Raw genomic sequence first — 25645 nt, 5'->3', positions numbered from 1 at the left:
CAGACACCGCTTTCTTTTATAGAAAAAGTCTGGTCTGTACATTCCAAAACTGGATCAAACTTAGATCCGTTCTTCTAATAAAGGGGAAATCATAATTTTGAATAATATGATTTGTCATTTGATGCACTTTAAAAGTACCCATTTGTAAAATTAGCATATCAAAGGAAATCATCCAGCTAGCTTCCTGTGCTCAGAAGGACAAAGCATAAGGTTCACCAGAAGTAAAGATGAACAACTCTTTCTCATTTCGTCCCATTTCCCATTCACAGTTGTGCTCTCAGTTATTATCCATAATCAATACATGTATTTCATATTATATTTTTGTAAGAAAAAAACACTGCAATGCCGCAGTTTAGCTGGCTGGCCAACTGCGGCACGATTGCAGAACAATACTCAGGCGAGGGTAGGGTGGGTTAGGTGAGCTGTAAGGGGGGGGCATGGGGTTTGAAGAGTGTGCAAGGGGAGGGGGTAACAACAACAACAACAACAACAACAACAACAACAACAACAACAACAACAACAACAACAACAACAACAACATTATTATTTATACCCCACCCATCTGGCAGGGCCTCCCCAGCCACTATGGGCGGCTTCCAACAGGATATTAAAAACACAATAAAACTTCAAACATTAAAAACTTCCCTAAACAGGGCTGCCTTCAGATGTCTTCTAAAAGTCAGATAGTTGTTTATTTCCTTGAAGTTTGACGGGAGGGTGTTCCACAGAGTGGGCGCCATTGCCAAGAAGGCCCTCTGCCTGGTTCCCGTAACCTCACTTCTCGCAGGGTGGGAACCGCCAGAAGGCCCTCAAAGCTGGACCTCAGTGTAAGGGGGATGGAGTGGCAGTTGAAGGCCCCATCAGGGAATGAGGAATGGCAAGGGTGCATGGGGTGGGGTTCGTGAGAAGAGCAAGCAGCCACTAGTAATCACATGCTAATATATCTACATCTCTCAGAGCAGTATGTTGGAAGGGATTGGGCTCTGCGACACTGCCCAGAGGGTGCATGAGCTATCACCTCTGTCCACTTGCTCACTCTTCATCAGGTAAGGAGAAGAAAGGGCAGCAGTTTACAAGCTGTTCCCACTACTGGCTCTTTCTCCAGCGCTCAGAATTCTATTTGCAACTATGTCTCCAGCCAGGTGTTGCTGCTGTTCAGTTCAGGTGAGTTCCGGCTGAAAAAAAGCCTTGCTGGCAGATATTACTGAAACATAGGTGGGTAAGCAGGGCGTATTCAGTTCAGCATCAACTCCGGATAAACAGAGGCAGGGAGGATCACTGTTCTGCGTAGGATTCAATCTCTCTCACCTAGCAAACCCTTCAGCGACATTTCCTCCTAAGATGGAGGTCCCATTAAGGTGGTCTGCCCCTAGACCTGCTCGGTATCATGTCTATGGAAATCAATAAAATGTATAGGCTCTTATTCATGTATGCCACCACCACGGCAAGAATTCTGATAGCCAAAAATTGGAAAAGTAATATTATCCCCACCAAATCTGACCGGTTGGCAAAAATTTCTGAATCCTTACATTTTGCAAAATTAACAGGGAGAATAAGAGGAAACACTATTCAAAAAGGCAATAAAGAATGGTCAATTTTCAAAGAATATCTCAAAAATTATATGGACAATGCAAGTCTCCTGGCAGATACAGATTAAATCTTGTAAATAGAGGGAAGGTATAGTAAAAGATGTTTAGAATAACAAAAAGGAAAAAGTAGAAGATTCAATGTGATATGCGTACAGAGTTAAGATTGGTAACAAAGCATGAAGAGAAGAGTTGGAAGCCTAACACGTGTGGTGTAATGTTGGACATGTAGGTATGTAGGGTATGTATTGTATGTAATGTATTATATGGTATTTGTTGAGTTTATGTTAATTAATATATAATAACAATAACAATAAAAATTATTTTTTTAAAAAAGAGAGAATGAGGGATACACTGAACTCTATTTTTTAAATTAACTTTGTCATACATTGTATAAAATATTAAGCTCTTGCCTAAGATGAACTAAAATGTTTGTTGAAAATTATAGCTCAGATCCAATGAATTCTTTGTGTTTGTTTGTTTGTTTTCTATTGTTTAATCACCCCATGAGATACTTCTCTAGGTGATTTAGAATGGAAGTTAAAAACAAAGTATAGAAGACAAACATACAAATAATGCAATCATTAAATGTCACAGAAAAATCCAGAACAGCACAAATGAGAAATTTAGCTGTGAAGGATAATTCTCTCATTATGATTTTTACACAAAGTGCCCCAATAATAATAATAATAATAATAATAATAATAATAATACCTTTATTGTCATTGTACAACCTATGTACAATGAAATTAAACAAGCCTCCCTCCCCCCAATACTCAATCTCTCATCGAACAACACACCACTTCGCAAGTCAATTTCGCTATGTTATTTTCCGTTCAATAGCCTAACAGCCCACAGATAGAAGCTATTTTTCAGCCTGTTGGTAGGGCTGATTATACCTCTATATCTCCTGCCTGGGGGTAGAAGATTAAAGAGGTGATGGCCAGGGTGTGAGTCATCCCTGATAATTTTTCTCGCTCTCCTAAGGCAACGATCCCTTGTGATGTCATCTAGCAGATTCAAGGGACAGCCCATGATATCATGTGCTGTATTCAACACCCTCTGTAGAGACTTTCTGTCCATGGCTGTCAGGCCAGCATACCACACTGTGATACAATATGAAAGGACCCTTTCTATTGTGGACCAGTAAAAGGAGTTCATCAGTTGTTGTTTAAAATTATTCTTTCGCAAGACCCTGAGGAAATGGAGTCTCTGTTGGGCCTTTCTGACCACGTGTGTTATGTTGATTTTCCAAGAGAAAATCTCACCAAGGTAAACTCCCAGGAATTTAAAGGAGGAGACTCTCTCCATACCCCGATATACAACAGGACAGGTTCCCCTCTCTTCCTCCCCCTCTTGGACTAATACACAAATCAGAACATTACTATCCTTTGCATATTGCACTTTGTTAAATGTTGCAGCTCTCAACCCAAACAACATATCATAGCTACATAAAAAGTAAGTATTTTAGACATCTATATATCCTATATGTTCATAATGCCTCACCACAGACAACATTCTAGCAGCTGCATTCTGCACTTATTTCCTGAAAAAAGTTACTGCTGTAATGAACGAAGAAAAATAATTAGAAAAAATAGGAGAAAGTAATGGCATTTTAACTAGTAAATGAGCAACCAAAAATGTGTGTGTTAAAAGAATGTTGCTTTTCAGTTGATAGGGCCACAATTATACTATGAAACAAGTAAGAGATACAAAATTGTGATGATGAGATATAATAATCTATAAGAACGTAATAATCATCACATTACCTCTTTTGTGAAGATATGCTATTGCTGAGGCAAGACTCTGAATGATGTGCCGTGTCTCATTCTCTGTAAATTGACCTTTTCTTTGTAGAATCTCTCTAAGTTCTCCATCCTCACATAGCTCCAATACAAGGTACACACGCTAACATTAAGAAATAAACAATATAAATGTGTGTGTGTGTGTGTATGTGTATAGTATGAAAGTATTAATATATATTTTCAATCTAAATGCCTCAAATATTTAGTTAAAAATAGAAAAAACATTTTTGTTTTACAAAGATTGAAGAATTAATATTCTTCATATTTTTGATCAACCAACTACAGTGGTACAGTGGTACCTCGGAGGACGAATGGAATCTGTTCCAGAAGTCCATTCGACTTCCAAAACATTCAGAAACCAAGGCGTGCCTTCTGATTGGCTGCTGAAAGCTCCTGCAGCCAATCAAAAGCCATGGAAGCCATGTCGGACGTTCGGCTTCCAAAGAACATTTGCAAACTGGAACACTCACTTCCAGGTTTACGGCGTTCAGGAGCCAAAACGTTTGACTTGCAAGGCGTTCGGGACCCAAGGTACAACTGTATTCTTAAATGTTACAACATTCAAAAACTGAAGATATAAAGTGATATTAGTTATAAGTGCTTTTCAAAGAAGAGTCATTCAAGGTGCAAAATGTGGAAGTGGGAGACAGGCACTACGGACCCTTTGCACCGCTCACTTCCCTGATAAACAGCTTCTTTAAAGGTCTTTTACTCCTAGTGGGACTATATCAGAGCACCACTGGGTGGCTTGGGAGCTTCAGCACCCTCTCCCCCTCTATAAAGCCCCATTTCCACTTTATAGGAACTGAACGGCAACACAATTCTAACACAACCATCTGTCATCATCACACATGGTTTGCACCTTTGGGTTAACTGCATTATAGGATTTCTATTGATAATGTCTTACCTTGGGAGTCTCAAACACCTGTTCAAGATGTATTATATGCTCATGGTTTACTGTTTTTAGGATGCTCACTTCCCTTTCAAGTAGTTTTACTGCAGAACTCCCTGCCTTTAAGAGTGAGAGAAAGACATTTCTTGTGGCAGCTTCAAAGTCAGGTTCCATAGCCTTAGTCCTGTCAAACACCCCTACCAGAACTTCATGAGACAAACAAATAAAAAACTAAACCAAGCCAAGGTAGGCATGGTTGTTACATTCATAAGAGGAATGATAAAACTATCCCAATATTTGCAATAAGATACAGACAGGTAAGTGAAGATAGAGCAAGAGGTATGGCACACATGAGTTGCAAGATACACAGAGAAATAAGCCTGTAAACCATCTGAAACCATCAGAGGCACAAGGAGTACCAAGAATAAAAGGCTCTATATTACTCCAATTAGATGTTACTTGTCCTAATCTTTTTGAGACTTGTGGAAGAGACCAATATAATTTTTCTTTTTTTTAATGTATTCAATAAAATCCCACCGACTCACAGGCCTTTTTATGTGTGGTATTTTAATAGATATGTAGTTTTTACCTGCTCTTTTAAATACATTAGAACTAGTGTTATTTTGTTTTTAATTGGACTTAGCTCACCCTGGAACTGTATGTTGAGGTGTGGGCTAAAAGTGCTCCAAATACATACATAAATAAATATCCCCATGCAGCCTTGACCCTCTGCTCAGGCTTGAAATGCCAACAAGTTCAGACAGGAGGCTGAATTGAGATATGGAAGGAATGTGCAAGCCTTCCATTCCCCTAATGGCCTAGTGATATGCCACAGCCTTCTCACCAAGAAGGAAAGAGGAGGGTAGAAACAGGAGTCTCTTGTGCCCGATAGCATTCCCTCTGCGGTTGGGTGATGAACCGGTGCAGGATAGGATCATGCACTACGTAACTCAATAATTACAAAATTGATTCTGCAATTATTATCCAAATACGATTCCTGGAATTAAAATATTCAGAACATACTAGGCAGTTCGAAACCACTTATTTCATTTGAACCATTTGTTTGAAAATGGTAGCAGAAGCAGCATTATTATTATTATTATTATTATTATTATTATTATTATTATTATTATTATTATTATTATTATATTTGTATATCACCCTTTATCCATAGGTCTCAGAGTTGTTCACGATATTATGTCTCATGCTTTCTGAGAAATGAAAGTTGAAGAAAACTGATGACAGCATGAAAATCAACATATTCACCATTTGCAATGTGAATTTGGGGCACATAAATGTATTGTGGTGATTAATTTGTAATAAATAATATTATCATTGTCTGAAAAATAAAAACTTATTCTCCAATACAATTAAAGCCTACCTTTTCCCGGTTCACTTTCTTGATTGCCCACTTCATGCCTGTTTCTTTGTCTGTTACTTCAATCACCACACCAAAGCTGCCTTGTCCTAATTTCCTTCCAAATGAATAAATTTGCTGCAGTAAGAAGAAGAAGAAGAAGAAGAAGAAGAAGAAGAAGAAGAAGAAGAAGAAGAAGAAGAAGAAAATTAACAAGTCGAATGTTACAGAGGAACACTCAGTAAGGACTCATCCAGACTTGGTCTTGCCCCACCACTTTCCCCTAGGGAAACCCAATCTTTACTGCTGAATTGGACCAAACGCCAGCTGGGCTTTCTGCGGATTGACATTTGCTGTGATTCATTGGTAAAGAGCAGGTTTTCTCAGGGAAATCTGTGGGACAAGGGCAAAATCGCTCAGACTTTCTAGATACAGGTTGACCTGTGCTTTCTAGGCACAGGTAAAGTGAAAGTGTGGGTGGGCCCCTAAGTTATGTCAATAGTCAAATATATGAGAAAAACATCCTCAAGACTGATGAATTTCACTAAATATTCAAATCCTTATTACTGAGGAAAACTGAGTTTTGCAGGACATCAAAAAACCAGATTGTGATGACAGGGGCAGTGGGCTGACAGCAATGGAGTGTGCTTTGCACTTGAAAAAGAAGGCACTCACAAAACAAATGTTCTAGGATGCTTTCGGGAAAATATACGGGTCTTCCATTTTATACCGTGGGGCGAAAGAATCCTAACTTTACATACATGCTGATGGTGACTGATCAGGAAAGGGATATTCGGGGTGTGGTGGATAGGACAATGAAAATATCAGCCTAATTTGCATGCCAGGGGATCATTAGGAAAGAATAAAAAACTAACCTGCCCATATCATAATACTTTATACAAATATATGGTGTGGCTGCACATGGGTTACAGCGCACAGTTTTGGCCACCACCGATTGCAAAGAATATTGTAGAACTGGAAAAGTTGCACACGAGGCCATTATGCGTCATCACTATGGTGGCTGAGCTGTGCCTCTGAGCTCTCTGTTCTCCTACTTTCAATGCCCGCTGGGTTCTGGGAGAGGGGAGATCTGGAATGCTTCCTAAAGACACTGAGTCCGTCAGCTGTCTCTCCGCTGGTGGTTCCTCTTCCTCCTCCTCCTGTCGCATTATTTCCCAGCTTTCCCCCTCATCTGCCTCTGAGCTGTGACCTGCCTCAAACCTCTGTTGTAATTCTGAACTGTCTCCTCCTTCTCTGGAAGGGTCTGGCTGGGGAGGCGGTCTCCACCATTCCTCCTCTGCCCAGTCTCTGACATCCAGCCTGATGAAGAGTGTTGAGAAACTTGAAAGCTTGCTTTTGACATTGGGATTGCTGCATTACAGAGGGTTGGACTTCATGACCCTTTGGATCCCAATCTGCAGTTCTGTGATTCTATGATATTATGTCAGTCAGGATGGTCCTTATACAGGCATTACCACTCTCCCACCCATGGACCAACGCAGCTATTTACACAGCTATTTTTGCCATCTTCTAATTAAAAATTGTACCAAGAGTCTGGAGGAGTGCACAGCTACGAACCTGAATTGCTGCTCCATCTTCTATTCGCGTGTGAGGAACTTTGAAATCTGTATTACTGCCACGAATGCCTGGGGTGGTAATGAGCATTTTCCTCTGAGAGTCTGTTAGTTCTGACTTTGGCATCTTTAGGGACATAAAAAGAGAAGCATGAAATTAAAATACAAACCATTGTTTTAAAAGGCTATATGCTATTTTATGTACCTTCCGGCACATGCAGTAAGTTATATGTAAGTTATTACAAGAAAACGAGAAAATATATGAAGTGGGACGAGACCTAGAAAAGGTGAACTTATTGGATTTCAAAACAACAGATCGCAAAACAATCAAAATGTATGATGGAGCAGGAGGCAGCCAATGTAGTAGCTGTTGTTGAACTTCAACTCACCTCAGTCCCATCCAGTATGGCCAATTGTAATGGATAGTGGGAACTGAAGTCCAGTAACACTTGGAAGTCACCACATTGGCTAACCCTGTGTCGGAGTATGAATAAGTGGAAAGAAAGAGAGTCTAAAGACACCTTATATAATAATATGTATTCCTTTTTCCTTTCTGATGCATTTGATCTATTTCAACAAGGAGTTCCAACGTAATTTAAGCTTGCATTGCTTTTTTATGTTCACCTTCAGTTCTAGGAAATGCTTGCTGAAAAGCAAGTCTCACGCACAGAATCCAGATTCTGCAGCATGTCTCCCAATAAGCCTCTCTATTTCCTTGTTTTCTACAAGAGGACTAGTATGTCTAGGCAGCAGGTGAGCAGTTACCCTCCATGTACCACCAGCTGAAAGAGCGAAAGCCACCCTGAACAGCACCATCCTGCATTGATAGCTGGTTGCACACCAGCTATGGTCCCAAAAGGGATCATTCCCTAAGGGTGATGCACATGCTTCGCAGGAGAAGGTCCATGGCTCAGTGGTAGAGCATACGCTTTTCATGTCAAAGGTTCCGGGTTCCATCCCTGGTGTTTTTAGGGAGGGCTGGGAAGGATTCCTGCCTGAAACCCAGAGAGGCGTTGCTAGCCAGTGTCAAGAATATTGAGCTAGATGGACTGAAGGTCTGGCTTGTTAAAAGTCAGTTTCCTATGTTCTATGTACTTATAGTCAATCCAAAACCCCATATTCAATACAAGTCTCAAGACTGGGAAGAAACTTAATCTGAGTCCTGGAGAAGCTACTGCCAATCACAGTAAAGAGACAGTACTGAGCTAGATGAACTAATAATCCAATTCAATTTTTGTTTTTTTATTCCAAAATATTTATATAGCAGTATGGCACCCTCAAACCAGAAATAGCAAAGTCAATGCACAATAAAACTTTTTTTCATAAAGCAGGTTCATATATTCATATTCTAATAGAAACATAGAATTGTAGAGTTGGAAGGGACCGTGTTAAAATAAAATAGGGCAATCTGATTCACGCTGCACCTATATAAGCCAACTAAGCAGAAGAGCCTAATGCCTGCTTTTAAAAAATCCTTTTTAAACTGATACTGGACAATATATATAAGGAATTCCACTAAATAAACATTAGTGGAAATGTATTTGTATTTACAACTGTAAATGCTACTGGTATTAGACAGCCTGAATAAAGAATCTAGAATTACTAGGGTTTTAAAAAATTCCTAATGCCTAATACTTTTTTTTTTTTATCAAGCAGAGTAAAAGATTCTTCTTTTTGTGTGACTCAGCCAACTGGGATACACTAACAAAAAATGACACTGCATTAAGTGCTTGCATTAAGTTAATCAATTAGATACTAAATTAATGAAGTAGCTGATGTTGGAAAAAAGACAAGTAAATGTATAACTAAGAGAATAAAATGATGCTAAAATTATTTGTGCTAATATAATATCCATCTTACACTAAAAAAGTAAAGAAATCTATAACAATAATGGATTTCATATATGGCAATTTTAAAGTTAATGGTCCTACTTTTCAAAACATCCTATGCATTCTACTGACCATCCGAGATGTAAAACTCAGTTTCCAATAGTAAAATGAAGTAATTCTTTTTGATTATACTATATGGCATAAAGAGTATAATCATAGGTTACTATATTATCTTTTTATATCAGATGTAAATCACTCATGCTATGTTCAAACAAAGTTTATCTGAGATTGTTCAAAGTTTTCATCCCGCTTTTTAAGAGCACTACTTTAAGGAGGCCAATTTGTGTTAATTGACCAAATTATGGGTAATCCTCTGGAGTTTCAATCTTAAGTGCTTTCCCATCCCATTTGTTTTGAATGTATATTTATTTCAGGGGATTTTTTTGCAACAAAAGCTTTTAAAGATTTGTGCTCTACAAGTTTCAAATACTTGTGTTCTCAAATAAATGCAGTACACAGCACTGGACTGAAAACAAAAGAAAATGTCCTTTGTACATATTTTCTATAAAAAGCATCAGGGGAATAATAGAAATTTAGGTCAATCACCACTTCTGCTTAATTTCTCCACACAATTATTGTAACTTTTGAAGATTTTGAGATTAAATCTGAGCTATTATTTCAAAGAAAATCAAATGATTCAACATTTCTACATTCTCAACATCAGCTGAAACTGATCTCATGATGTCACCCCAGTTGTTGCAAGGGGGACTTGTTTCATCTCTCTGCTGTCACTGATCAAAGTACCATGCCTATTAGGTTTTAAAAGACAAAGGTTAGGGAGCTTGCGTTTCAGAGGTGAGGGACCGGCAGAAAGGGCTTCTGGGAATAGCAGGGTGTGGGAGGGATCAAAGAATAAGTCAGTTTAAGGCAGCCTTTCTCAACCTGTGGGTCCCCAGATGTTGTTGAACTACAATTCCCATCACCCCTAGCTAGCAAGCCCAGAGCTCAGGGATGATAAGCGTTGTAGTCCAACAACATCTGGGGACCCACAAGTTGAGAACCACTGGTCTAAGGCAAGTTCTGGACAGCTCACTCATCCTTAGCAGTCACCAGAGCACTTGTAGGTTTTTCTCTGTGGAGCTACCAGACAGGCTCCTGCACCTTTTCAAGATGACAGGCAGGCAGCTGCTTAAACAGGTAAAGGCATATCCAACATGTAGAAGAAGCCACGGTGAGCGTAACACCTGCAACTCTTCTGCCTGTTGTTATGCAGTTTTCAATGGCAACAAAGCCCCGCTGGGACAAAAGGCTGGCAATCCCACCTGCCTTTGCTTCAGATGCTATTCCATATGTCATGCCGTTCAATAAAAAGATTTCATACAGCTGCCCATTTCTTTGTTACTGGGAGTTAGCGGATAGGGATCTCTTCTCCCATCCTAGTTCAATCTCACTTCAGGATGAGAGTCTTAACTGGGAGGGGTGCCAATGCTTTTTCTACTACTGGGATTTAAGTTCAGTGAGCCCTCCATTCAAAGCGGGCAGCCTCTCTGAACCCACAAGTGAAACAGGTTCTGCTGCCACTGTAAAGGAGTCCATCAACTGGTGGGGGGAGGGGGAGGAACAAGGCATATACGATCAATAACTTAGCAGAGCTAGCCAGCCAAGAAAAACAGCACAGGAAGATGGAGCAGAGGTCCATTAAGAAACAAGTAATTTGCCCATCCAGCACCCAACTGGCTTGGTCAGCACTTTGTCAGGTGTGTCTGCACAAGCTTAAGCTTCCTATCCCTGTCTGAGTATAAGCCTAGGACTTTCTCCAGGCAAGACTTCTACTGTTTCATAGGGCTAGAGTTTCTTATGTGTCCTATTTGGTCCTGCCACATATGGTTGGAATTGTACATGGTCACCTGGAGGGTGGCAAATGCTCCACATCTTCTGCCTGTTTCTGTAGCTGAGTGGGTAAGCAGCTTTCCTGGAGGGGAGTGCTTTATAGGTTTGAATCCTGTCATTTTCCTATTTTGCCTGACATTACTATCACTGGCCAGATTTCACAAAGGCATTTCACAAAAGGGAAAGTTATCTGAACATACACTGGGGTGGTGGAAGGATGGTGGAACAGGAAGAAAATAAAATCTTTGAAGTTAGTATCCTTACATTTGCTAAATAAGATGTTTGTTTCTTTGACAAGGTGTCTTCGGGATCCGAACATTCACTCACTGAAGTAGCTGGTGAATCTGAGTTCTCTACTACAGCTTGTTCAGGGCTCATGGTGCCATTATTGCAACGGGGGCAAAAAAGCACAACATTGCTTGGTTCAAATGATGTGCAACACTCTGTACATTTTGCAGTTGTATTTTCCTGACTGAGATCAGCCATCTGTTTGGTCGTGTAGATCCTGCTGTGCAAATTAAACAGTAGCACAAAGATTGGCACCTCAGTGTCCACTGTTGAAGGAAGCAAAACAAAAAGCTGAGAAAAGGAATTGGAAGGTCACAGTTAGTGGACTGGTGGTATTAAAATGTTTTATGACTAGCAATGGCTTCAAGCAATGACAGTACTGTAATACAGACCTCTGATCTCTCTCGATCTCTCTATACACACGTGTGTGTGTGTGTGTGTGTGTGTACACACACACATACACACATTTTTAAACGGCGTTTCTGTGCGCTGCTCTGGTTTCGCCAGAAGCGGCTTAGTCATGCTGACCACATGACCCGGAAAAACTGTCTGCAGACAAACATCGGCTCCCTCGGCCAGTAAAGCGAGATGAGCGCAACAACCCCAGAGTTGTTCACAACTGGACTTAACTGTCAGGGGTCCTTTACCTTTTTTAAGCAGGAGAAATTATTTATCTTGATGATTTCAGCTTACAAAAGGGGAATATATAATGCTACATTTTTTATGTTGTAATATTAGAAGGAATATTATGTACAACCTAAAGTCTTACCTCAAAAAGTGAGGACCATGTTGAAATAGGTAGCACTGTCATGGAAGGGAGCTGGAGTAAGAATGGATAGAAAGAAACCACTGAAATCTACAGACTAAGTTCAATCTGCCTACTATTCATAAACTAAAAGACACCCCCCCAAAAAAAAAAAACCATACAGAAACAGCATGCTAGAATGTTTTGTTGTTTGTTATTAGTTACTTTATCATTCTGGGCTGGATTCAACTAACTGGACTTCCCCTAGCATAACAAGGTTCTTCCTCCTGTCTTGCCTCCTGCGCCTGCACCCCAAATTGGCTCAGTGGGAATGGGAAAACCCCCAGAAACGTTCATAGAGGAGAGAGGCGGGGTTGTTCGGTGCTTGTGCTGACAGGACATTTGTAAAAGCACAACACTGAATTCTTCCCTGTTTATATTCTCAGTTGTAGAATAAAAATTGAAAACATAAAACAAAACCTATTATGCTAGAGAGGTAAATGTGTATTCGGCTAGCTTGAATGAATTGACAGGGCTCCAGGTATTTGGTAGGATGTTGGACTAGATAAGCCTTTGGATCCTATCTTATTGCTTGATCCTTAAAAGAAGAGCCTTTGCTCTCTAATGTTCTTTATATTCCTCACTGGGTATATTCCCCCAGATCCAACAACTTCTGAGATATGTCTACTCCACCTCCGAGATTGCTACCTGCCAACCTATCTACGATGGTGGTGGCACAACCATCTTATGCCACTTCAACTGTGAAATGTGTAGGCTGAAGCCAATACAAACATAATCAGGATAGCTCTGATCTGTGTCATTGCCGAGCTGCCCCCTGCAGTCCCCATTGTCACTTGGAGCTCTGGATTCCATGCCAGAAGCACACCAGGGCAGCATAATTAATATGGCAGAATGGTGAGCATGCAGTCCAGAGCTCCAATCAAAGCTGCCCCCTCAGCCCTGTTGGCTACTGCCATGGGCATGCCAGGAATCAGGTGGGCCCAGCATCTCACATGTTGGCAGTAGGTCTAACATGGGTCTTGGTTTTGCACATCTCTAAAAATTAATGAGCTGTGCTTGTTCCAATGTTTGCTATGAGACTATAAAAAAAGGGTTTAAAATTTTGACGTTAAATATATGACAGGAAAGACCAACTGGCAAGCCTGGGACCAAATCATTTTACAGCACCCTCTACAGCCCAACCAAATTCTAAGCATGGTGTCATGAAAGGCTGGTCTACAGTTTCAGCTGTAAGGAAAAGGAAAATAGATTCCATTCCCAAGAAACAGTGACTCCACACATACTCTCTCTTTTGGATTTTGTAGGTAATGTCCTGGCTAAACCTTGAGCACATGGGTTCTATAATTGTGATAGCCTAAGTATTGCAATGCACCTACTTTATTATGGAGCTTGACTACTCATGAGAAAGTCAGTTGCTAGTTAATAGACACTTCCTACCACCAGGTGATTAGGAGAATGGCATGGTCCCCAACAACGCAGAAGTCAGCCATCCCTGACATATAGCAGCAATATCAATGAGCTTAATGGTCAGCCATGCAAAGTGCAAGTGTGATTTACCCACCACATGGATACTGAAGAATAATTAACCTAAAGAATCTCTTGTACGCTTTTAGTGTTAGCCAAGCATATCAAATTTATAGCTAGCTTCCTAATCTCTTTTTATGCAGAGAGCCAGAGTACCTTTTAAAGGATTCCTAAAATATCAAAGAAGAACAGAAGTTATCTAAACAAATGCAGGATAAATAATTATAATCCCTTCTGGACAGACCAAAGCTTGTAATAATCAAAGCAAAAGGTGTGTAAAGTCCTTACAGGTGAAACAGACCCTTTACATTTTGACCAGAATGCTATAGGAAGCTCATGTGCAATTTTGCCATGTTATTAAAGTCTAAAACCAATAGCTAGATAATTAAACGAAAAACAAAACAATACTATGTAACTGTATCCAAACATTTCATCTCTGCTTAACAAACACAAAACTTTTATTACTTCCAACTCTACAATTCTATGATTCTCTGATTATCCTTTTATGTTTCTAAGAGTACATTCACAAGCAATAAGCACAACTGGGTCTGTCATCTCACCTATGTACTTTGTGATGTGTCGCATTCAAATATTTGAAGGTGCTAACTCAAGTTTATCAATATTTCAGCCATGCCATTATAGATCAAAATCAATCACTGTCAAAATTGTCTAAATGGAAATAGGTTACATTTGCTTAACCACATTATATATGCCTGGTTGCATCTCAAAGCAAATATACATGAAGTAAATGCTTCCCTGCTAGTATTTTATTTTAATTTTTGTACTGCCAAAGTGTATCAACTCACTGAGTTATTATTCTAGTTACTCTGCTGAAGGTCACTGTGAAGTTTTCTTCCCAATAAAATCAAATTTTGCACCATGGCAATACAGACTCTGTAAGAAGAAACCAAAAGATTTTTTTGAATAGCAAAACATGAACTTGTATAAATTTGCACAACCTTAGCCATGTTCCCTGCAAAGAGTTTACCTTGTGGGTGGAATTTGGAGGTTCGGATTGGGATCAGGATAATGCAGACTGCGGAGGGACAGGGAAGGTACTGAAATTCTGGAGGTACCTTGGAAAGAGAAGCCATAAAGGGGGGAAGCATCTCTGGAAGCATATTTGGGGCAAGTGAGAAAACCAGAAAGTGATTTGCAAGATCTTAAGTCTGTTTTCCCCATCAAATACTTTCAAGGTTTGCAATGAATATGAACAATAGGTACTTGATCTTCTGGGGCAGTGACAGCCACTGAGTTAGAGGCTGCTGAATCCCGCTGTTCCTTGTAGTTCCTACACACTGGCACAAATCTGTTCTGGAGAGCTGGGGGAAGGCTTTTCAGAAGACAATTTACAGGGCAATATCCAACGAGATTTTTCCTTCTACATAAAAAATTCCCAGTTACACACCAAAACTCCCTGCGCATGAGAACCCCATATCCTCCTCAAATTTGATCTACAGGGTAGGAAAAAACCACAGAACAGATTTAGGGGCCATGAAGGGGGAAGAGAGGGGGTGAAATCGTTGTGTTTATGGAATTAGTTCTTTTCATACCACCTACAAAATCCTGACAAACTGAAACGTTCTACAGCGAAGTAAGAACTTAATAGCTCCATTTATAAAGTGAAAAATTAATGGAAAAGCAAAGTCAATAAAACATACTGTTAATACTCTTTCATTTAAGCTCCTGCACAGCAAAATTTAGCAGAATTTGAAACAGTTTCCTGCTCAAAGGATAATTATCAAACTGCTTTCTACTCCTCTTTTAATTATAATATTGATGTATTGAATGATGTTTTTATGGTAGTTGGAAAGATTTTATGTTTTGAAAGGCAGTGCATATATAAATCCCCAAAATAATTAAATAATAAAACTGTAAAGAGCATGCAAGTTTTAGTGGTTGAACATGTTTGGGAACCAGTAGACATGCTCAGAAGTGTTAGGATTAACTGGAAAATACCTTTAATAAACTAAAAAGAAAATGCACTTTTAGCATAGCAGTGTTGAAGTACAATATATGATGGATAAAAAATGAAAAAGTGAACAAGAACTCAGGCTGACTAGGAAGAAAAAGTAAAACAGCATGTACATTTGAGCACTGCAATGACCTTGAATACTCATCACAAAATGGAGGCAAATATCTGACAATTTTAGCAGGTGGTCAGAGGGAAAGACTATTTGAATAGCTTCCAGAAAAAGAAAATCCGACCATATTTTCTTTCACCTAGTGATGTTCCAGTACCTTATAGTGGATAATATTTTGCTTAAATGAACAGAATTCTGTGCTTATATGATATAAATTCTGGAGTAATCCTACTGAAGCCAATACCGTTACTCTAAGTTTAAAAAATCTGGTTCAGTGTGATTAAAATCAATAGAGCACATCGTTTGATGATACTACTTCTCAAGAAAAGGCTATAAGCTTCAGGCATGCTATTATTTGATTACACAATTTCATTGACAGGTTGAAAGGCTTAAAAGGCAACTGAGATATGTGGAGGATTTCATTTTCACAGGAAGAGGATTCATTTCCTCATTTGAAAGGACATCACCATGTCATTTCCTCAAAGTTTTTTTAAAAAAAATCTGTCCTTTGTTGTAAGACACTTGACAAGAAAATTCCTTTTCTAATCTCAAAAAAGCAGATTTCTTGCCAGTTATGATTGGATTTTTTTTCAACAGTGCACAGCATCATTTTAAAAATATGAATTATAACTCTGATATTGTTCTATGCATGTATTTGAAGGAAGACTAATGTTTTTTTTTATGCATTTGTTTATTTTTTCTCCATCCTCTCTGGGTCAATTTATGTTTCTGTTGTTGAGTCCTCCAAGGGGAATGGGTCTACCTATAGTGTTCCGTACTTGATATCAACACCTTGCATCCTTCAGCAGGGCAGAATTTAAAGCAAAGTAAATAAATGATTTTGTTCCTGGGAGAATGACTGATGACAGGACAGGAATATACAAACAAGGGAATTCTGCAACCTGTCATATATAGGAAGCTTACTGCCTACATAACCTGTTTTCACAGGTCCACAACTGTCTATAACATGTATGAAATGAGGCAGTCACTAGATCCTACAAAATATATTTTCAAGAGAAGTCACAACCTACACCTAAACAAAGATAAGAATTATTATTTTTTTACAAAAAAAAAAGACACTCCATCAGTATTTGGGGCTACCCTGCCACATAGTATGATTACCCTCCAAGGCCTTCTGCTTTTCTTCCAGACATAGCTGTCATATCACCAACTCCAGCGAAATCCCCATCTAGGTCAGCAAACTACTGCTTCCATAAAAACAAGTCTGGACTGCTTTACGGAGTTAGTGCACTAGAGTCTAACAACAGAGAACAGTGCAAGAAACATCTTCCCCACTGAGAGGGAATGATGTGCACTCTAACTCTTGCTATAGTAACATTACAGCCTAGATGTTCCTTGCTTATCTGACTGACTTACACTCCATTCTGGTCACCTAATATCTGATCCTTTGAACTGACTGATATTAAACCTGAAAGAAGCACTGTAGTCATCGCCTTCTTGTTCTTCATTGATACATGACTGGCCCATTCATACCTGCCAGCCAAAAAATATTATCTCCCCAACTACTGCATAGCTTCATGGTAGCTGTTCATCTTTCTTACTTCTGCCTACTTATTATCTAGACTGACTAAGTGATTGCTTAGCCTAAATGTGACGAGTTAGTGAGTGTGCAACATTGCAGTGCAATGCATACTGTAGACATGCAGTGTGGTAAATACTGTCTTTTATCACATTTCAGTATCTACTATGAGTGGTACGTGGTAGAACTCTGCTGCTTTGTGATGGGTGTATAGCACTGCAGCGTAAGAAATCCGTTTAGATGCATGTATGTGCTTTTTCTAAAAGAGAAACCTATTGTGTGTTTCTACAAACCCAGCATTTGAAAATGAAATTGATTATTAACAAAAAATTAATTCTTACCTGATACACTCACATTTGATTGGTCGCACAAAACACCACTGTAACTTCAAAATGTTCCCATTCCCTATATTTAAAAAAGGAATGAATATTTTACTTGCTATTTATACTTGCTCCAAAATAGTAAGCCTAGAAAGTATACCGGGGCGGGCGATCAACCTTATATCAGAGCAGCACAAGTCTAATCAGGTTTTCAGCGGCTGGAAACCAAGGTTTTATAATCAGTGGGGCATAACTGGAAATGAAAAAAATCCATAAGCAGAGACCCAAGGAGAGTGGGGGCAAATTAATGTTTAATTGCACATGAGAGCATCCTATTGTCAAGGACAACAAGGGCCAAGTCTGTACAAGTAAAGGTAATTATTTAACTAGTCAAGCCGCTAACTAATGCTTCATACTGCTATGAACACTAATCTCACACACAGACATACAACACAGCTGGAACTAAGAAAACATTAGCCAATGAGAAAAATAAAACACTTGAGGTGACTTCATCAGATATTTAGTATTATCCATATTACTGAGTGTAGCTACCACTCATACCTAGGTGTTACATACGGTTTATCTAAAATATTGTAATTATTTAAAATAAATTATTTAATAATTTTTCTAATATATTTTTTCAATGTTATCTTCTTTTTTTAACAAAAATGCTTGCTTAATTACCAACATATATTCACCATACATTAAAGTAGACGGCTGAAATGGATAGCATCATAGAAGATATTAAGAAAAACAAGTGAAAACAAATATATACGTAGATGCTTAACTGGACTAATTGGATGCTCTCTCTGTGTGGTAAGTACATCATAGGACATGATAATTTACTTAAAAATATGACCATCACATTGGTCTCATAGATTGGTTTTCACAGATTATGCTGATAACATCGTGATGTTATTATTGTAAAAAAGTTTTGGACAAGTTTACTTAAAGAACTGCTTTACCCCATACATGCTCACTCAATAAATAAAGAAACATGAAGTACATTTAACACTGCCCTTTCTCATGGTAAATATTATACATAAAAGCACCCTGGGTCAGTATATGCCTATTTAATTACCTCCACAAAGTTATATACTATACTATCAAGGGGCCAGGGAGGTGCAAAAGTTTGGTCCTCTGTTGCATTGAAAGCCTTTCTTTCTTTCTTTCTTTCTTTCTTTCTTTCTTTCTTTCTTTCTTTCTTTCTTTCTTTCGTTATACCAGCTCCTGGTTGGCAAAACTGAGAGGCCTAAGGATTGGCCCTTTGGGGGAAGGATCCATGGGACTTAGCCTCTGCCACCCCACCTCAAAACAAACTAATCTGTTTCTATCCTTTCAGCTGTCTACCATCAGAATAAGAACCACCAACTGTAGTTTTCTGCCCACTTTGGTGGAGCTGGGACAAAAGCCAGTGGGGGAAAACTCTACACACCATCCTAACTCTCTCCATCAGGGAGTAAGGATTGCAGCCTACGTCTGTGAGGTATATTTCATATACCTATTTTATATATTCCAGAGAGATGCCAGTATATGCTGTATGGAAAGTATGTTCCCTGTTCAAATCCACTACACTGCATTCTCTATTCAATCTCTATTAAAATCTCTTATACGTTGCTGTAAGGCTGTAGCCTTTTACTTTCCAAAAAAATAATTACATAAGAAAAGGAAAGATTGCCACAAATTATTAAAATCATATAATTCAGCATGGCTGCTCACCACCATCAGTTGTCGCCAATTTTTGTTCACTTTTTATTGTGTTGAATATTAATTCAAATATGGTATTACATACACTAATGAAAGGACAAATGCTTCTTATCTACTCCCTCTGTGCAGGACTGTTAAAGCCATCTTTTGTATCTTGCCTTAGTAATAAAATGCTGATTTATAGTGTTTGCTTTATCTGTTGAAGTAAGATAATGGAGGAGCTATTGCCCAAGTAGATTTTCATTTCATCTGGCGTAAGATACAAATCCCCACCTTCGCATATCTTGAACCTGCTACTCCTAAAACATAGGTATAGGAATAATGCACTCCAGTGCACAAAGGAAAAAAAGTATCAAGAAAAACCTGCTTGCTATCAAAGCAAACACTGCTACTGTTATGTGATTCACAAAAATAATTTCTCAGAAACTCAACAGCTCTTAAAATCTAAGACAGAAACCAAATACAGACTGTACACTTAGGTCACGTGCCAATGCTCTTCTTTGAACATCCCACTGATGCAAGTAAGGCAGGTGGCAACTAGAGAGAGGGCACTTTTGGTTGTGGTACTCCTCCCCCAGAAATACTCACATGGCACGTATTATGCTATCTTTTTTGTGCCAGGTCTTTTATTCTCCCTGGTTGTTGTTTTTTTACCCCCCCCCCAAAAAAAAGACTTTTACAAAAACTTTATTGTTTTTATTTTATCCAGTTCTGCTGCTTTTAAATCACTTACCTGCTTTGCACCACTTGGCAAATGCTGTCTTTGTGAGGCTGCACAAGCATACAGACTTCTGGAGAAGAGCTTGTAGTCACTTTGCCCATCTCTGGTCCTTTTTTGCTCCTCTGCCATACTGAGCTAGGACAAGGTTTGGCTTAGTGGGTTGTACAAACCAATGTTACTTTATGTCAGGGAACTGACATTGGAGCTAGAGGCGGAGGGAAGGCTCTCAAATGATGCTGGAGAAGGGCCCAGCAGGGAGAGAGGCAGCTCCGCAGATGGGGAAGCAAATCAGCGCAACACCAGGGATATAGAGGGGCTGATGGGGGAATCGGCGAGAGGGCTCCAGGACTCTTCACCGGACACCAGCGGGGAGAGCACGGGTCCTCCGCTACCCACGCCCACCCTGCACAGAAGACTTCCGCGCAGAGAGAGTAGGAGGAGACTGGGTGTCAAACAACTTTTATGTTGGAAAAGGTTTAAGAAACGCCCACTGACGGATTCTGCTAGCGACTGAGGCAGCCACGAAGTGAAGGGCTGTCCAGACAGAAAGGTTTAACCAGGCAACATAGCCAGGAGAGGCGGCAACTTACGCACGAGCAACCCCATACCCATTACACTTTATTATTGATTTTTTTTAAAAAATAATAGATAAAATTGGTTTGTAATGCTGTTTTTAATCCTGTAAACTTCCCTCAATCTTAAGATGAAGGGCTTTATAGAACCCTAATGATGATAATATCAATAATAATAATCATGAAATAAAATAGGAGAGGTGGCAATCTCGCTTTTGTTAACCCCATCCCTGAAAATCACATACTCAATTCAAAGGGCAAAAGGGGAATTCCTCAACTGCAGTTGCATCATAGCAGTCTAACTGTAGACACCCTCATCACATACTATGGCCAGGGTTTACAGACAGCTCCTATATTTACATACTTAGTGCAGTTTCATGTACACTCCATGCCTCTCTGCTTCCTGCCTCCTCCACATCTGCACCCACCCACACTCCTCAATCTGACCACTGCATCTTCAGCCTTAAGTACTATGATCCAGAGCATGCACTCATGATCCAATTCCATCAACTGCAGCAGATTTAAATCCACATTTTGGGGAAATCCACAGATACCTGTTTTCAATAGCAGGTGTCAAATTATCTGTGCTCCTCACACATGACATACTCATCCAGGAAGTCCACCCTCCTAATTTGAGAAATGTTCTCAGGCAGCAGCAGACTTTGGTACACAAAGTCCAGCCTAGAAAGAAACCCAAAAGTTTCCTAGCACCTTATAAATGAACTAATAGTTTTTGTACACAACAACCTTCCTCATCAGATAATGACATAGGCAGAGCTGGTGTTGGAGACAAAAAACTGTACAGATATACATGGATTTGGAGTTAGCAGAAGAAACTGCACCACTCCATCACGCTAACAATCTGCAATTAATGATATATATTCAAGTCAAAGGCTAAAACAAACTGAACAATACTCATCTCGAAAACATGGAATGTACTACAGACTTTCTATTTTGTGTGCCTATGTAAGACAAGGAAGCTAACATTTCTTTGGGGGAGAAAGTTGAAGAAAACAGCACTCTCTAAAAGAGTATGTAAATCATGTAGATATCTAGTGTGAAAAATTCTCTATACTGCACTGTGTTATTCTCTCCTCAAAGGGAAATAAATCAAAGCTATTATCTTTGTAGTTTTATCAGGAATAAAGAAGGCAGACTGCTGACCTTTTTTATCCTCTGAACTTCAACAAAATTGTTTAACATTTATTTACAAGTCTGTCATATGATAAAGACAATACCTTCAATGAAGCTTCACTCAAAGACCAAGGGTGATATAGCTTATAGTTTAACACAACATTGCTGCAAGCAGAAAATTAAATGCTGAAAGGTACAAACTTGATAAGAAGTTTTTTAAAGGGTTGGGTTTTTTTAGGTGAACTTGGGAACTTGCGCTCAAGGAAAAGTGCAGCTATAATAAAGATCAAGTGCTGAAGCATAAACTACAGTTGTCTAGTTTAGCTACCTGGAAGGTGCTTCAACCCTGAAATTAAAAACTGTAGCATAAACTAGTACATTTTTAAAAATTTGGAAAATGACTTAAAAAACCTACAGGAATAACTTTCAATGTTTACAATATTTTATTATCAGACCCAAATTAAAAGATCCAAATACGTCTGTGTTGTCATTAATAAAGTTACCTAGCACTGTAGTTATTTCTTTTTTCCACGAGGTGGCACTTTTGTACTGTCATGAAAGGCTTGGTGATTTCTTTAATCAAGCCACATTCCTTCATCCTTCCCAAATTCATTTAAACTTTGTGGCATAAGAGAATGGGGAGTCTGTGTGCTGTATGGTTTGGCATCAAATCTTTAAACAATGGATTTTCAGTAAACCCCTGTCTCCACACACTCCTATAAGTCTCGCGGTTCTCTTAAGTTCCATTATGGCCTGTATTCCTCAGCTGATATTATTATTCATTTATTATTTAGTTATTTCGAAACCACACTTTCATAGAAAATATAACAAGGCATTGAACAGCTTATAAACACAGTACTGCAATAATAACAGTAAAAATGCCAATGACATATCAATGTAAAATGGTCAGTAAAAAAAATTGTATTTCAAAGGCCTGCCTGAACAACACAATTTTAAAAAGAGATCTATAAGATAGCAGAGATGACACCTGCCAAACCTCTATTGGCAAGGAGTTCCACAGGGCAGGAACTGCAAAACTAAAAGCTTGCCCCCTGGTAAAAGCCAGAGGACATAGAGGGGGCACCAAGAACTATCCCATTTATGACCTTGCATCACATTCAACAACAGAATTAGGAAGGTGCCCATGCACACACTAGGAGGAGTACAGTGGTACCTCGGGTTACATACGCTTCAGGTTACAGACTCTGCTAACCCAGAAACAGTACCTCGGGTTAAGAACTTTGCTTCAGGATGAGAACAGAAATCATGCTCTGGCGGCGCAGCGGGAGGCCCCATTAGCTAAAGTGGTACCTCAGGTTAAGAACAGTTTCAGGTTAAGAACAGACCTCCGGAACGAATTAAGTTCTTAACCCGAGGTACCACTGTGTACACATTCTCTCACTTATGCACACACATTCCTAGAGCGCACATTCTCACATGCACACACACATGCAAGCATACAGACCACACATGCTACATTGATCCCCATCTCAGTGCAGGCTGAAAGACAAACCAGGTGCCCCAAGCTCCTTCAGGAGGAAGGTGGGACAAGAAAAGGAGGGAGGGAAGGAGGGCAGGGAGGGGTTGATGGACCACTAACAAAACTTCACAGAATTTATCCTGCCATGGATTCACCATGAACATAAACCTCTCTTCTTTGTAGCTTCTGTAACAAAGCATCTTCTAGACAATTTAACATACTCCTCAGGCAGTGTAAACTTGTTTCTCTCCTATGCAGGTCTGAGGGGGTTCTGCAATACCATTTTAGTCTCCTCAGGAATAAATTATCCCACAAACAGTTACATTTATTAACGGAGCCTAAGAAAATGTGAGTAACCACTATGCGTACTTCTATCTACATGAAAAATAATTATTTTAAAAATCCCATTCTTAGCACTTCCTGCACTATGGTCTTCTGTCTTGGCAGTATTGCAAATTTTTGCATGCTACCTGTAAGGGTCCGTCCCCCCCGCACTCCCTTAAAGTGCTTTCCCTGGGCTTTCTTCTGTGCTGCTCTTGCAATGAGGAATGAATTTCCCCTTTTTAAAATGGTTGCAGCTACATCTGGTGTTTTATGGAGCAGAGCTTACATCCTCTACCCTGCCTCTGTGCCTAGCATATGAAAGCAAAGTTCTGCTGTGGGGGGTAAGGGGGGACTTATTTTGCAAAGATTCAGCAGGCTTGTAAATATCTGGACTTATTTTCAAGGCTGGTTTAGCACCTGACATCTTGTGAAGCAGGGCCAGATTAAGACCTTTGGAGGTCCTAGGCACTTGGTGCCCCCATATTTATCTAATTCAAAATTTTATTTTTTGAAATGAAACAAAACCTACAGAAAGATGGAACGTAATGTTTATTTTTGTATACTTCCACTTTATTCATATTTGGGGAAAAAATTCTACTTTTTCTCATTGCAAAGTCTTTGATCAGATCCTTAGAACAAATCTTACATAAGACATACCGTATTTTTCGCCCCATAAGACGCACTTTTTCCCCTCCAAAAATGAAGGGAAAATCTGGGTGCGTCTTATGGGGCGAATGCAGGCTTTTGCTGAAGCTTGGAGAGCGAGAGGGGTCGGTGCGCACCGACCCCTCTCGCTCTCCAGGCTTCAGGAAGATATCCGCAGCCTAGGCAGCCCTGTGGGAGGTCCCACAGGGCTGCCTAGGCTGCGGATAGCAGCCTGCTTCTCGGAGCGTCGGGCGCCCTGAAAGCAGAGCGCCCGACGCTTCGGGAACCATTCCGCCGCCCAGGCAGCCCTGTGGGAGGTCCCACAGGGCTGCCTAGGCTGCGGATAGCAGCCTGCTTCTCGGAGCGTCGGGCGCCCTGAAAGCAGAGCGCCCGACGCTTCGGGAACCATTCCGCCGCCCAGGCAGCCCTGTGGGAGGTCCCACAGGGCTGCCTAGGCTGCGGATAGCAGCCTGCTTCTCGGAGCGTCGGGCGCCCTGAAGGCAGAGCGCCCGACGCTTCGGGAACCATTCCGCAGCCCAGGCAGCCCTGTGGGAGGACCCGCAGGGATGTCTAGGCTGTTCCTTGAGCCACTTGCCGGGGCTTTATGGGGAAACCCCTGGCTTCCCCCTTCAGCCCCGACACTGGCCGACAAACTAAGCCGGGGCTGGCTGCTTCCCGGGGCTGTAATTCAAGCAAATTGAAAGCTGCTTACACTCTGCTAGATTAACAGTGTGCCGGAAGGATCAGGACTGCCCCTTCCGCCCCTCCCTCATCTTATTATGCCGGGAAATTCCCGCCATTTCCTCCTTTTGCTCTGGTTGCACGAGGCAAGGCAGCTGCCCTCCACAGACACCCAGAAATGTAAGATCTCCCTCGCTCTTCTTTCACTCCCTCCCTCTTCCAACTTAAAAATATGGGGGGGGGCAGTTAAGCCCCACCTCACAGACAATTCAGCCTTTCTCAAACTGTGGGTCCCCAGATGTTGCGGAACTACAACTCCCATCGCCCCAGGTAGCAAGGCCAGAGCTCAGGGAAGATGAGTTGAGGAATGATAGGAGTTATAGCCCAGCAACATCTGGGGACCCACAGGTTGAGCTCTCCCTTTCCCTTCCTTCCCTCCCTCCCTCTTCCAACTTAAAAATATTGGGGGGGGCAGTTAAGCGCTCAATGATAAACGTTGGAGATACTGTCCTGTACGTTACTGACAGTTCCTTACCACTGTATTTTCTTGCAGAAAACCTCCCCCATTCTGATAAGGATGATAAAGCAGAAAAGACTAGCATATAAGATTCCTTTTAAACTAGAAGTAGTAAAATATGCTAGGGAGCATGGAAACAGAGCAGCGGAGAGACATTTTGGGTCACCTCCAACTGAAAAAATGATAAGAGAGTGGAGGAAACAGGAGGATCAGCTGCAAAAAGCAGAAAAAAGTAAGCACACTTTTCGTGGATGTGCTGCAAAGTGGCCACAGATGGACATTGCCATGAAAGAATGGATCACAAGTCAGCGGAAAAATGGCTTCGCAGTCTCTACAAAAATGATAATATATGAAGCCAAACGGATTGCTTTAGAGAAAGGCATTCATGACTTTACTGGCTCACCATCAT

At 40.3% G+C, this 25645-nt stretch overlaps 1 protein-coding gene across 17 annotated transcripts in view; it reads right to left on the bottom strand.

Annotated features, from left to right (window-relative positions):
* STK33 (serine/threonine kinase 33) overlaps positions 1 to 25645 on the bottom strand; it is a 58554-nt gene that overhangs the window by 22900 nt on the left and 10009 nt on the right. For 3 of the 17 annotated variants that reach the window (XM_081180827.1, XM_081180818.1, XM_081180833.1), the window contains exons 2-9: positions 17477 to 17540; positions 14318 to 14405; positions 11991 to 12041; positions 11198 to 11512; positions 7219 to 7341; positions 5665 to 5778; positions 4299 to 4403; positions 3356 to 3494 (exon numbers count right to left, since the gene is read on the bottom strand). In XM_081180827.1, the coding sequence (XP_081036953.1) occupies positions 3356 to 3494; positions 4299 to 4403; positions 5665 to 5778; positions 7219 to 7341; positions 11198 to 11512; positions 11991 to 12032 (838 nt within the window). In that variant the 5' untranslated portion in view covers positions 12033 to 12041; positions 14318 to 14405; positions 17477 to 17540. Of the gene's footprint in view, positions 1 to 3355; positions 3495 to 4298; positions 4404 to 5664; positions 5779 to 7218; positions 7342 to 11197; positions 11513 to 11990; positions 12042 to 14317; positions 14406 to 14499; positions 14588 to 17476; positions 17541 to 19895; positions 19919 to 25645 lie in introns of those variants that run through there. The other 14 variants (XM_081180829.1, XM_081180828.1, XM_081180830.1 and 11 more) reach the window with 14 other exon arrangements.

The sequence above is a fragment of the Podarcis bocagei genome (genome assembly GCF_964188305.1).
Source record: "Podarcis bocagei genome assembly, chromosome: 1".
In the NCBI taxonomy this organism is placed as follows: domain Eukaryota; kingdom Metazoa; phylum Chordata; class Lepidosauria; order Squamata; family Lacertidae; genus Podarcis; species Podarcis bocagei.
This window is presented reverse-complemented; position numbering and strand designations above follow the sequence as displayed.